Here is a 16,643-nt window from a genome sequence, read left to right as displayed (position 1 = left end):
GGGAACAGAGGAACAGTTGTGCCTGTGGACACAGAGCAGGGACCTTGCTTCCAGTGAGTCCCAGGTGCTGTGGCTTTGTGTCGGCTCACTATTGGGACGTTTTGTGTTGCAGTGATCCCAGACTCCCTGCAGACCACTGCCGTGCCCCAGACCCTGCACAAAGTGGAGCAGGATCCGCTGGAGCTCAGTTGCGAGGTGGCCACAGAGACGGTCCAACACAGCCACCTGTCTGTGACCTGGCTCCGGCAGAAGGGTGGCGAGAAGCCGGTGGAGGTCATTTCCCTGAGCCGGGACTTCATACTGCACTCCAGCAGCGAATACGCCCAGAGGCAGAGCCTGGGGGAGGTGCGGCTGGACAAGCTGGGGAGGACCACCTTCCGCCTCACCATCTTCCACCTGCAGCCTTCTGACCAGGGCGAGTTCTACTGCGAGGCCGCTGAGTGGATCCAGGATCCCGATGGGTCATGGTATGCCATGACCCGGAAGCGCTCCGAGGGTGCCGTGGTCAACGTCCAGCCCACTGGTCAGTTTCTCTGAGCCTCTTGTCCCTGTTTGTCACCTGGTAGCGAGGGTGGTCAGACACTGGGAGGGTGCGGGGACATCTTTGGTTCTCATGTGAAGTTAGAGATGATCTTGCCCGCAGCTGGAAGACACAGGGACATAGGTCTCCTGAGACCTGGTTTTCCAACAAGTTCCAGACAGGTAGTGCCCAGGCTGAATCTTGCCTATTGTCCTGGTTTCTTTACCTACACGCTATTGTACATTTTTAAAAAATATGAAATTCATTTTAAAATTTGAGAAATTTCACAGAAAGCAATTCTCATGACTCTGGTTCCCATTCCTGTTTAGCCACATTCGATACCCCTTTGCTGGTATTGCCCTTCTTCAGGTACCAATTCATAGAAGACCTTGTGGTTATGAGCCTTTCATTGGAGGCCTAGAATTATGAACTATAGAAATTATTACTTTTTATATTAATATTTCTTTAGTGGTGTTTTACAATTCCCAAACTGCTTTGTCATTTGTTGTCACGATCCCACAACAGTTTTGTCAGGTGATTAGGTAGGAGCATTTCCATTCCATAGGTGAGGATGTGGAGTACAGATTACTTTATGGAGGGACCTGAGGAAGAGGCCAGTCCAAAGAGCACCGTGTCCCACCATAGATGCTTTCTCAAGGAAGACCTGGGTAGGGCCCCTCAGGAAGTTGGGTGATGTGTTGAAGACTGTGGCAAAGTGATAGTGGCCTGGGGGGCTGTACTGATCTCCGGCTTCTCTTGGTGTCTACCACTCTAGGCTCCTGAGCCTGCTAAGCTCCAGGTCAGAGCCAACAGCTCTTGCTATGCCTATTCGGGGCTGGGAGCCAGGATCTCCTGTGGGCTACCAGCCCCTGGCTTTGGTTGGAGGATGATCATTAGGTATCCTGAAAGTGACAGTGGCCTGTGAGCCTTTCCTTGTGTTGACACTCACCACTGGTGAGGACTTTGGTGGTCCTGATGAGGGAGTGGAGATTTGGGTTATAGATGGGCTTCTCTCATCAAGACCTTCTCTTGACCTCCTTTCCCATTTGTTATAGTCAGTTGTCTTGGTCCTGTGTGGTTCCTCTGACATTCAAGAGCAGTGCTTCAGACTCACCAAATTGGACCCTTTATGGGCCTCATCCCAGAGTCCTGAACCAGGGGACCCTTGGGAGGGACCTGGGAATCTGGGTTTCTGGTGCACTTCTCAGGTGATTCTTTGATTGTCTACAGTTTGTCAAGTACAGCTCTAGAGGGAATAGGGCGGAAGGGCTTCTCTGGACATTTATTTAGTGGGTTTGAAGACTTTTACCAAGGGGTTGGGTTCCTAGACATAGAACAGTGATCCGCTCTGTAGGACCCAGGGCTTTTAGCCTCTTCTGGATCTTCTGAAGTTAAGAAGTCTACCAAAGGGGCTTTATTTCCTATTTTGAATCTTAATGCTTTTAAATTAGGTTGCATCAGTTAATCTTCTTTATTTTAATCTTACCAATTTGGAATTAGGACTTTTTGAATTTGCCCTGCAAACGTATCTGGACTAAGCCAGCAAGGGGAAAATTAACATCACCAAAAGTCGATGACTTTGTGTTCCTGTTCAGGCTCAGTGGTTGCATGACTAACTTTGTCCTTTGCTTTGTTCATTTTAGTCAACACCAGTCAGTCTCTACGGCACTGAAGTCGTGGCGCAAGGCCATAGGGGATGCAGAGATGAGTAACACTTAGTCTCTGTACTTAAGAGTACTTGCAGACCTGGGAACCAGTGGCCAAGGAGAAGGTGCTGAGTGCTCGATAGCATTTGCAGAGTGTTCTGGAAACACAGTAAATGCAAAGATTTTTGCTGCTGTGATTTTTCCCTGGATGGAATATTGGTTAAGAAAAATCCAGGAAGGTTGGTGACTTGATCTGTCTCAAAGCTTGAGGAGATGGAAAGAGGAAGAATCTGAAGGCACAGAATGATTTGTTTGGCAAGTGGAGAAAAGTCATGCATGACTAGATGTTGAGTCGTAGGTATGGGTGGTGGGAGAAGAAAGGAAAGGTAACCTAGGGCCCTAGATCCTGTGGTGTGGAACTTGGACTTGACTCTGTGGCCCAGGAGTTTCCAAGCCTGGTTCTTTCTTCTGGGAACTTCCGAGGGGAAGACACCGAGGAACCCCTGGGAGGTGCCTGAGAAGGTCCACCTAGTGCATACACATGTCCGTATGCATGTGTGTGCATCCTGGGGCTCAGGGGGAGGTGTGGGAGGGCCTGAGTCTTCCCCTCTTGCTTCAACCGTGTTGGGCAGCCAAAAGATTTTATATGAAGAAAGGAGTTCTCCTTCCACTGCCTCCTGATAAAATTTGAGAAGGGCAGGATAGAGATTTGTAAGCAGTTAGTGACCGATTAGGGGTTTGGAAGGAAGAACTTGCGGGGGCCACCTGGAGGCTGCCCAGACAGGTTGGGTTTGAGGTCAAGAGACCTGGTAGAAAAGAGCTGTTACAGCTAGAGCAGTGGCAGTGGCCTGGAAGGGATGCCATGACCAGAGGCCGAAGGATGGAGGACTTGATGGAGGGAGGAAGCCAGCTGGAGGGAGCCCTGGGGCTGGGCCTGGGGCTCCTGTGGTTCTGGGCACCGTGGGGAGGTTGGAGGAGGAAGCAAGGGTAATGAGACCTGCAGAGTCGTGCTTGAAAGTCAGTTGGGGTGACGCTGGCTGTTCTTTAGTCAAGGAGTCCATCCCTCAAACTCTTAGAGAGATGCTCAAAATGTAGAAGGAGGCCTGTGAGTGAGGAGGACCCAGGGAAAGCCCATGTGGCCACAGGAGGAAGAGGCTCAGGAGACCTGTAGAGGGGGTCCCTGGGGGGTCAAGGCTCGTTCCAGTGAGAGACAAGACCAGAGTGTTCAGGCAAGCAGGAGGAGAAGCCGAGGGGGAGACGCCAAGGATCCCAAGGGACTTGGGGGGCTCCAGAGGCTGAAGCACACTTGAGAAGAGCCTTTGCTTATGGTGGGGTGGCATAGGTTGAGCCACGGGTGCCATTGGCTAGGTCAGTTACTTGTGGGAGAAGGGCCAGAAGCCAAATTTCAGTGACCGGGACTCGAAAAAGCCTAAATTAATTACTGTCCATTTACTTGACTGGACATAACCGAAATCTAATTGCTCTTCTGAAAGGGGGCGGTGTTACATATCCTCAACCTGGGAGCATGAAGACTTCCCTGAGCCAGCGGGCATTCCCCTGGGATGCAGTCTTTGGCTGGCAAAAGAAGAAAGCCAGTTGCAGCCAGCCTGACCCAGGGCAAATGGAAATTTCTGAGGTCTAGCGCACCCCCCATCATGTCCACACTGGCGTTTATGTGGAAGGAGCGCTTTTTTTAGCATTGATGTTGGGTTGTGAATCACTGTACTTGGGCTGACCAGAGGGCTAATAACAGAGCAGATAGCATGGACGCGGTCCCACGTGGGTGTGCTCATGCGGGCAGGTGGTGACAGAGGAGCCACGTCTTTTAATACTGGTTTCTTGGGAAGGGGACGCATTGGCAGGCACCGATACATTGGAGGTGAGCCCTGGAGTTGTTGAGTCTAGTTTGCTCTGTCAGGAGGTTTGAGTAAAGGCAGGAAGGAGTTAAGTCGCTGGAGAGAAGGGATGTGTGGGGCAAGACACTGTCCCACTCGGCAGGGGAGTGGGGATGGGGAACGGGTGGGTGCAGAGCTGAGCTGAAGGAACACACACGAAGTATTTGGGTCACGATTTGTGTGTTTTCTCAGGGAAATGGGATTCTCCTCTGCTGAAAGAGTGGGTGGGATCAGGGATGAGTGAGGCAAGGGTCCTAAAGATAGATGGTGGTTAAGACTGAATGCCATAGAGGGAGGGCAGTTCATGTCGAGACTATAAAGTCTACAGGGAATTCAAACAGCGTTGCGATGGGATTTCCCTTTGATGTTCTCTTTTGGAGGAAGGAGGGGAATTTGGGAAGTGGTCACAGCCAGGGCTCTGTGACTCCATGTGACTCCATGTCCAAGGACAGAAGTCTCCTCCATCCCTCAACTCCTACGTCTTTCCCCTTACTTCTGTGTGGGTGCCTCTGAGATTGGATAACCGCCTCGTGAGTTAACAACTCACTGTGCACCATCATATAGAATGTGGTCCCCATGATGAGCCCTTCTTGCATCTCTCCCCCGTGCCTGGTTGGACACCCAGCTCTTTGGAGAGTGCTTGGGTTCCTTGGCTACTTCGAAGGTGGTCAGGCTGTCAGTGGAAATGGATGGGCACAGCCCACATTTAATCTGGCAGGTGATAGGCCAGCGAGAAGATGTTAGTTTTCATTTTCCCTATGCCGTGCTGTTGGGGCTTGTCTTATCCACGTCTTACTTCCAGTATTCACATAGGGGTTGAGAGAGAATTTCAGTAGATTCATTTTTGAGTATTTATTGGGATTGGGGTCAGCACCTAGGCCACCATAATTTTTTTCTCACTGACGTGTGAGGTAAATCCTACAATATCTGCTGAAAATACATGCAGTGGCGTTGCTTCTGTGGATATTCAAGGCAAGACCTTTGCAATCTGCCACTTAAGTGATATCAGGAGCTCCTATTGGGTTCTGGGGAGTCTAATCTAGGGCAGTATAAGCTTTGAACAGAGCCTCATTGATCTTAACTGAGATAACAAACTCCTTGGAGTGTCTGGGTCTAGGTGGGACTTTGTGATATTCATGGGTTTCTTTGGGCCTCAGGTAACCTGGGTCTGAATTGGATTTTCTCTCAAGTGCCGGGACCCTTCCCTATGGTTAGCATTAAGAAGGGCCAAGGGAGTAGGGTTTTTCCAATGTAGTTTATCTGCAACCCTCATTCTCCTAGAACAATTCAGTCTTTTTTATTGTTATTTGTTTTCTCAGACAAAGAGTTCACCGTTCGGCTGGAAACGGACAAGCGTCTGCACACAGTGGGTGAGCCCGTGGAGTTCCGATGCATCCTGGAGGCCCAGAACATTCCCGACCGTTACTTTGCTGTCTCCTGGGCCTTCAACAGCTCCCTCATCGCCAGCATGGGGCCCAACGCCGTGCCCATCCTCAACAGTGAATTTGCCCACTGGGAAGCCAGGGGACAGCTTAAAGTGGCCAAAGAGAGTGACAGTGTCTTTGTGCTGAAGATCTACCACCTGCGCCAGGAAGACAGTGGGAAATACAACTGTCGTGTGACTGAGCGAGAGAAGACAGTCACTGGGGAATTCATTGACAAGGAGAGCAAGCGTCCCAAGAACATTCCCATCATAGTCCACCCCCTCAGTAAGTAGAGAGAGCTCTATGTGCTTGTTCCCGTTGGTCCCTGGTTCCGTGCCTAGAGCCACTTAGCAGGAGAGAGAATACAGCTGGGGTGGGGGAGTGCAGGGAGGGTGGACTGCAGCGTTAGAGCAGAGCAGAAGAGAGCCCCTCTGAGTCCCTCTGCCTCCTCTTGCCCACCTTCCACGCCCAGCAGGCCCCCGGGTTCACAGGCATCAGGCTTGTGTGTCTCAGCTGGAGATGCGCACCAGCAGACCCTGCTTGGAGAAAGACCAGGATTCCTGGAGAGCTGATAGCTCCTGAGTGGGAATGGCGTCCCAGGAGAAGTGGGTTGAGGCCTGTCTTGAAATCTCACCGAAGGAGAGTTGGTCTTTTAGGGGAGGATTTTAAATGATGAAGTGCATTCTTAAGAAGGATTTGCTGTCTGGGTTTTTCTAAGTAGAAAGGTGGGCATTTCCCACTTGTTTCTTCCCTGGGTTGGAAATTGCTCTGATCAAAGTCAGCGGGTGGTAGAGGTGCCATTGCCAGCACAAAGGAAAGGAGCAGTCAGCGGACGGGGTCTCCCACGTCCTCCTGGAGCTGGCCTCGGAGGAAAGCTCAGCCTCCCTGAGGCTGCTGCAACAGGCCCCGCCTCCGTGCAAGCTGACGTTGTCCGGGTGGGGTGCAGCCCTTGCTGGGGACTCCGGAGACCACCCAGTGTCTGGGCATGTTGTGTTCCAATGTCCATAGCGTCAGGTTGTTCTTATTAATCTCCTGTCTCTCGTAGTTCTGTGTAGTAGAAAGATAATAAACACTTAACAATGCTCTGATTGTAAACGAGAGGATGAAGTTTTAAAAACTAACCTTTAACCTTTCCTTAGCTGCTCAAACTGTTCTCTCAGTCTTCTAATGATTTCCTTTACATTTTTATTTACACCTTTACATATTTAAAATATTTCTCTTCAAGTGGAAAGTCAAAAATAGACTTGGGATTTGCGATTTTTTTTTTCCTTCTCCTCAACAGGGTTATTTTCTTTCATGCTTGTTGTGTTTTTAAAAACCACACAGGTACACACACACACACACACACACACAGACACACACCTAATTACCTTGAAATTTCTTCTGTTTCTTTGACCTTTTCCCCTGTAATGCCTAGCATGGTGCTTTGCATAGAGTAGGTGCTTGCCGAATATGTGTGTGGTTGAAACTGTGGAATTGAATGCCCACTCTTCTTTACCATTTTCCTGTCTGTCTGTGCTTGCCTTAACCACGGACTCTCTACTTTAAAATCTACGACTAATTCCTCCCTTATTAAGGATCCAGCGAAGGGCAGCCACACTGTTTACTTCCTGTATCTTTTGTACTGAAAGATTTCCCCCCACCTTTTCCAAGAACCTGTTTGATGATCTGTGGCCTGCTATATTGCTTTTCCAGCAGATAACTGGGTAGTTAAAGTCCCCCAGCACCACCAGATCCTGCCCCAAGGCCACTTGGGTAAGTCTACCAAAGAACAACAACAATCACATCGGTAATGGTGATGATACCTTGGATTTGAATGGCGCTTTTTCTCCCAAGAGTCCAACGTGATTCAGCTTAAATTATCTCCGTCTTTGCTCCCACCTCTTAAATCCCTGTGGAGGTCGATATTATATCCATCCTGTGATACAAAGAAGTCAGAGCAGCACAACAGAGAAGTGACTGAGCCCATTGACCACTCAGGGGTTAAGCTTGCATTGCGTTAGAGACGTTCGCTTCTAACTCCAGATCCACCGCTCTGTGCTTGGCCTGTGCTACACCATCAGCCTCCTGTTTTGAAGTTTCATTTTTGAACTTGCACTCAGATCCTCATTAGTTCTGTCCTAGTTTTCACTTAATCCAGAGAGTTTTAACTTGTTGGTTGCCTTTTTATAGGCCTTGGAGTCCTTGTAAACAGTCAGAATGGGCATCACGGCAACAGGTCTGTGCTCACCTTTGCCTCGCCTGCCAGAGTGGTTTTCCTCCCAAACCGTGTGGTTTTTCCAACCTTGCTCCACACAATAGCCAGAACTTATACCAAAGTCCACTGGGGTGACAGTAGGGTTAAGAGTGACATCCTGCAAACCATTCTTCTGCATGAGACAGACAAAAGGATGTTCTCCCTCGATGCCGAAGATGACCTTTCATCCCTTACTTTGAATCAACAACAGTGGGGATGAGCTTTGAACCTAAAAAGGAATATTGATATCATTAATGATGATGAAAAATAAGTATCTCTTCTCCCTCTCAGCATCTTGACCCCAAGAAGTAGGCACGATCAGCATCTTCACTGTGTACATGAGAAATCAGAGTTTGAGTGGGTTATGAAATGACACCGGGCTTACAGAGTCAGGAAGTCGTGAGCTTAGCCAGATCCATGCTTTTAACCACCAGTGCTGTGGCTCTTCAGGAGCCTCCTCATATCCTTGAATTGTCTCTGCAAGACCCTCGAGAGAAGTTGTCCTCCGGGGAAGTTGCTATATTCCCCACCTGTCCAGCACCCCTCACCACACCCCCCTCCCATGTAAAACAAGCAAATCCAGAATAGGTAGCAAGCACACACACTGTAAGAGGAGCGCAATGCTGAGCCTCAGTGCTCGTCTTTGTCTTTTTCTGCCTATGGGAGACATAAAGAGGAGAAAAGATTGATTCAAATGCATTGTTATGTGTACGTGTGTGTTTCCCTCAGTAATTGGGTGCGCTTCTTAATCGGGGATTTGATTGAATTGATTGGTTTAAAATCACTGAACATGTTTTTGTGTGAGTGGTCTCCAGAAAACTGGAGCCAAATTAGTTATGGCGCTGCACTTTGTGTTCCTTAATGCTTACAGGCCTTTTGAACTCACTGTAGATAATTGTATAAAATAGCGTATGCACCATTCACATAGATGAAAATGTACTTGCTGTTTACGAAAACAAGGAGTTTTTGCAAGGAGTAAAATTAATCATGATCATGGTGGGCACTTTTGAAAAGCTGCTCTGTTAGGTGATCCATAGGCATTGTCTCATTTACTTTTTACTATTGAAAAGTTCTACAATTACAGAAGCATTCTACCTGTCTTACCAAAGAAGTGATGGAGGCATGTAGAGTTTAAGTTATTCAGCTGAGTGAGATTGGCTGGCTAAGTGAGTAGCTAGACTGAGGTGGGAAGGGAACGGGATTGTCTTCCCAACTTTGATTGGCGGAGTCTTTCGAGGTAGGGAGCAGAGGAACCCAGGGCTGAATGAGGACAGGGAAGAGAACAGTAGATGACAGGCCCCTGGCTTTGGTTTATTCCTCTGTGTTGATGAAAGTATGAAAGCTCACCCCCGTGCACTCTGTTAAACTAGACCATCTGTGCTCCGTTATTATCCACCCTCAAGCACATGCCATCTTCCAGATACTTCCTGACATTTTTTTTTTTACTTCCTAATATTATCCTGAAGGACTCAAATGGCACATTATGGATATTTAACTTTGATTTGACTGCTGTAGCACAGGATGGTGGGAAGACCGAAGTGCAGCAGGATTTGGGACTTCCTCATCTTGCTAAAAATTCAAGTTAAAAGTCCTAAACTCCAGCTGAAGAGGTTACCCCCATACATTGTTTTATGCCTTAAATGTCATGTCCTTGTACTGCGATTCGGTCTCAGGTCCCAGAACCCCATTATCCCAGTTCTCTGTATGTAGCAAAGAGCATCCTGGGTCATCAGATCTAGAGTCACAGGAGCAGTACCCAGAAAGAGCCAGGTCATGTAGCAGCGAGTGTCACAGTATTTTTATTCTCCATCAACAAACATGATTGCCTTTGCACCTCTCCTCCGGTGGCATCTGTGGGGAGGGCACCATGGAGACCATAAAGCCCCCAGTGTGGCACTCTCTCCTCTCCACAGAGAGCAGCATCTCCGTGGAGGTGGCCAGCAACGCCAGCATCGTCCTTGAGGGCGAGGACCTGCACTTCTCCTGCAGTGTCCGCACAGCCGGCAAGCTGCAGGGCCGCTTCTCTGTCATCTGGCAGCTCGTGGACAGGCAGAACCGCCGCAGCAACATCATGTGGCTGGACCGCGATGGCACCGTGCAGCCGGGCTCGTCCTACTGGGAGCGCAGCAGCTTTGGGGGCATCCAGATGGAGCAGGTGCAGCCCAACTCCTTCAGCCTGGGCATCTTCAACAGCAGGAAGGAGGACGAGGGCCAGTATGAATGCCACGTGACCGAATGGGTGCGGGCGGTGGACGGCGAGTGGCAGATCGTGGGGGAGCGCCGAGCCAGCACCCTGGTCTCCATCACTGCTCTCGGTAAGCGAGTCCCGGGCGGTTATGGAGGCTGCTCTGGTGTTGCAGCACTCCACCTAGACTTTTATCGGTCTGGAGTTCTCGTAGGGAGGCAATGGCACTTCAAAAGTCCTTGATCGAAGGGAGTCTTCGGGGTGGTAGTGGCAAGGTTGAGAGAACCAGCAATGGATGGGGGAGCTCCTGGGGCCCACAGTTGCTGGGAGCAGTTACTCATCCTGGGACTGGCTGGTACAAAGGGGTGTTATCAGTATTCTAGCCAGGTTAGTGTCACCACCCAAGAGGAACATGGCCACTGCCTAAACTGGCCTTGCAGAGAAGGAGAGGAGCCCTCAAAGTGGTAGTGCTGGGTAGAAAACCCCACGTCGCCATTTATTTGGCATTTTACTCTGTGTGTGGCTGAGTCTAGGCATTTGAGCTTAATTGTCCCCTTGAATCCTCACCTAGCCAAAGGGGGACATGTTCATTTTACAAGGAAATGGAGATGAAGACAAGCTCGTTTGCCCAAGGTGGTGGCTTTTCAGTGACCAACCCACAGTCTGAACTCAGGAAACAAACAATTCTGTCTTAATATTTTTCAAGGTCTGTTTTTTTTTTTTTTATTATCTATTCCTCTATAAGGCCCCTACTTAAGAAAGCCATTTCCTCATTGCACGAAAAGATATCTTGAGATTTGCTAAAACCAAAGAATATTAGATTTGCTTCTCATGGGGTGGTTAAAGAGGCTTCTGTCAACTTTTATCTGTCAAAGCCAATCAGCATATTAAATTTTAAAAGACCAGCCTGCTCCTTTGCTGGGAAAATAACGTGGCGTGGCACATCTTCTGTTTACCAGGAAGCTGGCCTCAGTTATCCTCAGCAAAACTTTACGTGTCATTTCTGGGGACCATGTCACTGCGTTCCCACAGGGAGGGCTGGTGGCACTGTCAGAACACCCAGTAAAGAGCAGCCCCAATGGATTAGCCTGATACCAAGTCCTCCACTTTCTCATCCCTCTGAGATTAGGATTACATTTGTTTTTATAAGCTTAATTCCAAAGGTGGACCTGCTGTCTGTAATAATCAAACAGCTCGGATTTCTGCCTCCCAGAACTCCTCTAGTGACCGAGTTTCCTAATCATTGCTGCCCCGTGCTCAGCCCTAGTGTGGACCTTTGGAGACAGAACTTTGGGTAAAGCTCCAGGCATCAGTACTGATGTTTCTCCCCACCCACGGTCCTGTGAGGTTAAGATGTCTGAGGAGTGGTTGGAGTTTGGACTGTTTCTCTAGAGGTAATTTCACGGTATCGGGTCATGCCCAGAGTGATTTCAAACTCACCACGTGTCTGGCCAGTCCCACAGCCAGGTCATACTGAGCAGCCTGCCCTGGGCTCTGGTGCCTCAAGATGCCTCTGGCTAAAGCCACATCAGTGCAGACCAAAGAGGTGGATTAGAAAAGTGCAGGAGGGCCCCCTGGACTAAGGTTGTCTCTTTAGTCTAAAATAAACAATGACCCCCACACAGATTTTCACATTGGTACAACTAGGGTATGGATCTGCTCAGCCGGGAGGTGGCAGCCTCAAGGTTGTGGATGAGGTTGTAAGCGGGGCATCTTCCCCACACCTGCGGGCCTCAAGACTGCTCAGGTAGGGCGGCTTGGATGCTGTGGCACTGTGACCGTGGTGCGCCAAGCAGATCTTGTCCCCCAAGGCCCTGTTCTACATCACTCTTGTGATAACATGCAACACACAGGTTATAGCCATTTAGTGTTTAAGGATGGGCCTCTGAGTCTGAAATCTTTCTTTTAAGAATATATAGTAGGAAATCCAAATTGAAGATCCAGAGTTCTCAGCAAACTTTGCCTCGTTATTCACTGACAATCTCCCATAGAAAGCCCAAGGGTTCATTCTGTATGTCCACTTTCACCTATGGATTTTAAAGTACTTGACTTGGTATCTGTTTTGTTTCCTGAACAAAACACATATTTAACAAAATATGTACCCTGTGTCAGGAACTGTCCAAGTATTTTACAAATACTTCTTTGTTTAACTTTCACAAACCCATTTTACGTATGAGGAAACAAAAGCAGAGAGAAGCTAAGTAACGTGTTGTCACACAACAGGGAGGTCTCACAGTCAGAAGGCTGGCTCCAGAGTCTGTGCGTTTAACTACTGTGTTACGCTTCCCATGGGTAAAGCAACCTCAAAAAGCCCCTGGAATCAGTACATTCAGGTCTGCAGCCTGATGGTGCTATTTACTAGCATTTTAACTTAACTTTGGGCAGTTTAATTTCACTGTGCCCTGCAAACAGGGACAGTAAGCTTACCTGTCCTGCAAGGTTGATTCAGTGAAATGTGTGAGCAAAGCATTGGGCACTATGCCTGTCATGTAGATGGTGCTCGATACATACCGGCGGCTCTTAGATCCATGATTACAATGGTACCCTAACATGAACTAGCTTGATTGAGGTGTGACCATTAGGGATCAGTCATGCTCCCTCATTCTGTAGGGAGTGTCCAGACTCACCAGCTTACTGAGATTGCAAGCCCTGAATTCAGGACCATTGTCACCACCTGCTGAAGATCATTCCCTCCTGCTGGGCATCTCTTACTGCCTCCCTGCTCCTGGACTTTGTGGGGGAAGTGGAGCAGGAGCTGGGGGCCTCTGTCTGCCTCCCTTCCAGGGCACCCATGCACTAGGGGGCTAGGGAAAGATGTCCAGGTGGGTGGGTGTGCACTTCTTGCTAGCAATGAAGAAAATTGGCTTTGGAGCTTTTTTTCTCCTATTTTTGCACAGAATTCTGGGATTTCAAGGAATGGCCCTGGCTACATGGAATCAGCCCCCCCCCCCCCAAGCGAATGATAGCATCCAACTCTAGAGGAAGGTCTAATGCAAATCCATGTGACAGTCTCCTGAAAGGGTCTGGGCTCTAGCTCTAGAGTTTCTCCAGGAATTGCCTAGACCTCTTTCTGTGAGGTCTTGTAAATTGTCAGTTTGTGCCTCCTTATGACATAGAGTTTTATAAACCCTCACGTGAAAAGAATGTTCCAAAGAGAGCTGGTGAGCCTTGTCTTTGCCAGGAGTGCCACACTGCCCCAGGAAAGCCAGGTGCCTCCTCTGGCTGATTCTCTGCTCTCTTCTCCAGAAACGGGCTTTGCGGTCACAGCCATCTCCCGGACGCCAGGGGTGACCTACAGCGACTCCTTTGACTTGCAGTGCATCATCAAACCTCACTACCCATCCCGGGTCCCCGTGTCAGTGACGTGGCGGTTCCAGCCCGTGGGCACTGTTGAGTTCCATGACCTGGTGACCTTCACACGGGATGGAGGGGTGCAGTGGGGGGACAGGTCCTCCAGCTTCCGAACCCGGACCGCCATCGAGAAGGCCGAGTCCAGCAACAACGTCCGCCTGAGCATCAGCCGGGCCAGTGACACAGAGGCGGGCAAGTACCAGTGCGTGGCTGAACTGTGGAGGAGGAACTACAACAACACGTGGACGCGGCTGGCGGAGAGGACCTCCAACCTGCTGGAGATCCGCGTGCTGCAGCCAGGTGGGTGCTGCCGGCCCAGGGCGTCCCTGTTATAGGACCTGTGGGATGTGCACTTGCACTGCGTGTGAGACTTTTGTTCTTGGAAAACAAATTGTTACTTTTTGATTTGTTCTTTTTAGATATTCATGGCAGTGGGGTGTATTTTGACATACATACTTGGGACTATCCCTTCCCGTTCTCGTGGTTATGCATGATGTGGAGTTACACTGGTCGTCTGTTCACACATGAACATAGGAAAGCTAACAACGTGAGATTTGAGGACATGAGCTTGCATGACACAGGAGACCCGTGAGGAGGGACAATACGTGTGGGCTGAGCCCTGCCATAGCTTCAGTTTCCCAACTCAGAGAAATTTCAAGTCAATAAGAAGTTGCAAGAATTGTACAATGAACCCTGATCTTCTCTTTCCTTGATGGCCAGTTCTTGATGTCCCACCACACTTGTGTTGTCCCTCTTAGTATATTTTGGTTGTTTCTGAAGCATTTGAGGGTAAGTAGTAGACATCAGGACACGTCCCCCTGAATACTCAGGCATGTAACTCTAAGAACAAGACGTCGTCCTACCCAACCACAACACCACTGCCACACGTGGGTATTGAGTGTTAGTGAGTGGTCCCTTACTTACCTTTCTCCAGTTGTCCCAATATATATTGCCCTTTGGGATATGTGTGTGTGTGTGTGTGTGTGTCTGTTGTGTGTGTTTTCTTGCCAACAAAGGATTCAGAGAGCATGCATCACATTTAGTTGACCTGTCTCTTTAGACTCTTAATCTAGACCAATTCCCCTTCTTGTGTGTTTGTGTGTGTGTGTGTGTGTGTGTGTGTGTGAGAGAGAGAGAGAGAGAGAGAGAGAGAGAGAGATGATATTGACCTTTGTGGAGTCTGCAGGCCAGTTGTTTTCTGGAAATCTCCATCTCTTTACTCAACCTTATCTCCTATAGTCTTTGCAACAATTGTGTAAATGAGATATCATTGTCCCCCTTTGTAGACAAGGAACTCAGAGGGGAGGGGAAAGGAAAGGGGATGGGCTCTTTTTGAGCATCTGCTTCATGCTAGGTGCTAATCATCAGTTACTTTCTGATAATTTTATAACTTTAGGAAGGATGCATTAGCCTAAGGTCTCCTAGCTGGTCAGTGGTGGAGGTGGGATTGAACTCCTGTGGTCTTTTGTCTGTAATGTTTCCTTAACCCAGGTTCTCTCCATGAGTTCCTTTTTCCATGGAGTGTGAGACCTCTCAAAGTAGAGATAAGTAGAGTTTGGGGGTTTCTGCCATCTCCCACCTCAGGGCCTTCCATGAACATGGAGTGGTAGCTCAGTATGTCCTGCTCTGTGGGCTTTCCCCGTCTCTCCTGGTGGCCTGCCAGGTTAGAGGCTGGTGGAGGGGGAGCCCAGGCTGCAGGCTCCTGCATGCCTCCCGTTGTCCAGCCCGTACGCAGGGTAGAGCAGTCACCCACACACTGAAAGGTGAGAGTGGACCTTTGCAAAGACTTTTTTTGTGACTTTCTGCCCCGACTATTTTGCAAAGATGATTTAAATGCCTTGGAAAAAAAGGATTTTTATTTTTTTCTGCCCACTAAGAGCTGCGATTAGTGCCCTACCTGATCTACTGGCTGACTTTATATAGCCACAGGGTTGTTTTCAGCCGTGTGAGGTTAAATAATGGTAATGTCTGCGTTTTTCCTTCCCCGTCTTCTGTCGCCATAACAGAGGCCTGTTCTGTACCGGTCTTGTAACAAGTGAGTTGTATAGATGATGAGATGTTCCCGGGTCAATTAGAGCCTGAGGCTGGGCTGAGAAGGGCCGGGGAGAGGATGTTCTTAAGTGGCGTTGCAGGTTAATGGCAGGTTAAGCGGGACACATTTGATGTGCGCCCTTGTTGAGGAAGCTCTGAGGCCCCCACTTGCCTGCCCTATCGAAGAGAACATTGGGATCATAATTGTGCCTTTTGTTGTCTCCCCTGTCACTCAAGGTCTGTGTTCTGAGCAGCAGTGGCTGTCACATGGTCCTGTGGCTGTGGAAGGTAGAGCTGAGGCTCCCAAGACCTTGCCTGTCATTGCCTCTCTGAATAGGCCCCTGATATTTGCTCCTTTCTGTTGCGACTTGGACTCTTGGGTCTGAGTGCCTCAGGGATAGATATAGAGTTGGGTCATTGAAGGCTCTCATTATTTGGATTCTGATTAATTCACAGTAGCGCTAAAAATAGAAAGGTACAGAAATGAATGAAGTTCCACCTGGGCGCTAGGCTCTGTGCTAAATACTTACACTTTCTTTTTAAACTCATCCCACAGGCTGATCATGTGGATGTCTGGGTCCCCATTTTGCTAGAGAGGAAACCCAGTGGTTCGGAGCCCTGATGGAGCCACCACCTCCTTAAATGGCAGAACCGAGAGGCTTGAACTGAGATTGGAGCCCGGTTCCCTCTGACTTGTGCACATTTGCATTTTCCATCATAACCGTTCCATCGCCTCCTAACAGAAAAGTAGCTGGAGAGTGCAGGGACCCCGCCTCTGCTCTCAGGACTGTCCTTGAGCCTTGTGAATGTCGGGTGGCTTCTGTTTGTGTTTTCACTGTACAGTGAGGACCAGCAGTGGTTGGCCCAGGGGACTTTCGAGCATCCCTGGGCTCATAATGTTGCGAGCCCTCTGCTCTTCTAAAAGTGCGCCGTATAGTTCACTTTCCTGACCCTCTGGAGGCTGGGAAAAGCAAAGGTAGGAGCTCGAGGCCCCTCTTGACTCCCAGCGTGGCTGAGGCACCAGGGAGAATGCATGCCCTTAAGTGTTGCTGTCTCTCCTTATTAAATATTTATACAGTTAGCACTTAATATTTTCCAAAGAGCTTCATGTCCATTTCTCCTCTTTTTCCTAAATATGTTGGTTGGTACTGGTGTTTTTATGTTTTGGGGACATAAAAGTGAAAAAGTACGTGAAGGCTGACTGTGTGTCGGAGACAGTACTGAACACTTGGTGTGTATTATCTCACTGAATCTTCACAGCAAGCGTGAAGATCCTGTTTGAATAATGAAGTAGCAGAGGCTCAGAGAGATTCTAATTTTCCTAAGTCAGATAAGCAGTAAGTGGGGAGGCTAGG

At 49.0% G+C, this 16,643-nt stretch overlaps 1 protein-coding gene across 3 annotated transcripts in view; it reads left to right on the top strand.

Annotated features, from left to right (window-relative positions):
* Igsf3 (immunoglobulin superfamily member 3) overlaps positions 1–16,643 on the top strand; it is an 88,783-nt gene that overhangs the window by 51,194 nt on the left and 20,946 nt on the right. Inside the window, exons 3-7 of one of the 3 annotated variants that reach the window (XM_048814565.1) lie at positions 113–523; positions 5,381–5,770; positions 7,184–7,240; positions 9,635–10,036; positions 13,153–13,557. In XM_048814565.1, coding sequence (XP_048670522.1) covers positions 113–523; positions 5,381–5,770; positions 7,184–7,240; positions 9,635–10,036; positions 13,153–13,557 — 1,665 coding nt within the window. Of the gene's footprint in view, positions 1–112; positions 524–5,380; positions 5,771–7,180; positions 7,241–9,634; positions 10,037–13,152; positions 13,558–16,643 lie in introns of all 3 variants that reach the window. The other 2 variants (XM_048814564.1, XM_015502229.2) reach the window with 2 other exon arrangements.

The sequence above is a fragment of the Marmota marmota genome, unplaced genomic scaffold, assembly GCF_001458135.2.
Source record: "Marmota marmota marmota unplaced genomic scaffold, marMar, whole genome shotgun sequence".
Taxonomy (NCBI): domain Eukaryota; kingdom Metazoa; phylum Chordata; class Mammalia; order Rodentia; family Sciuridae; genus Marmota; species Marmota marmota.
Note: the sequence above shows the minus strand (reverse complement) of the source record. Positions and strands in the feature narration are given on the sequence as shown.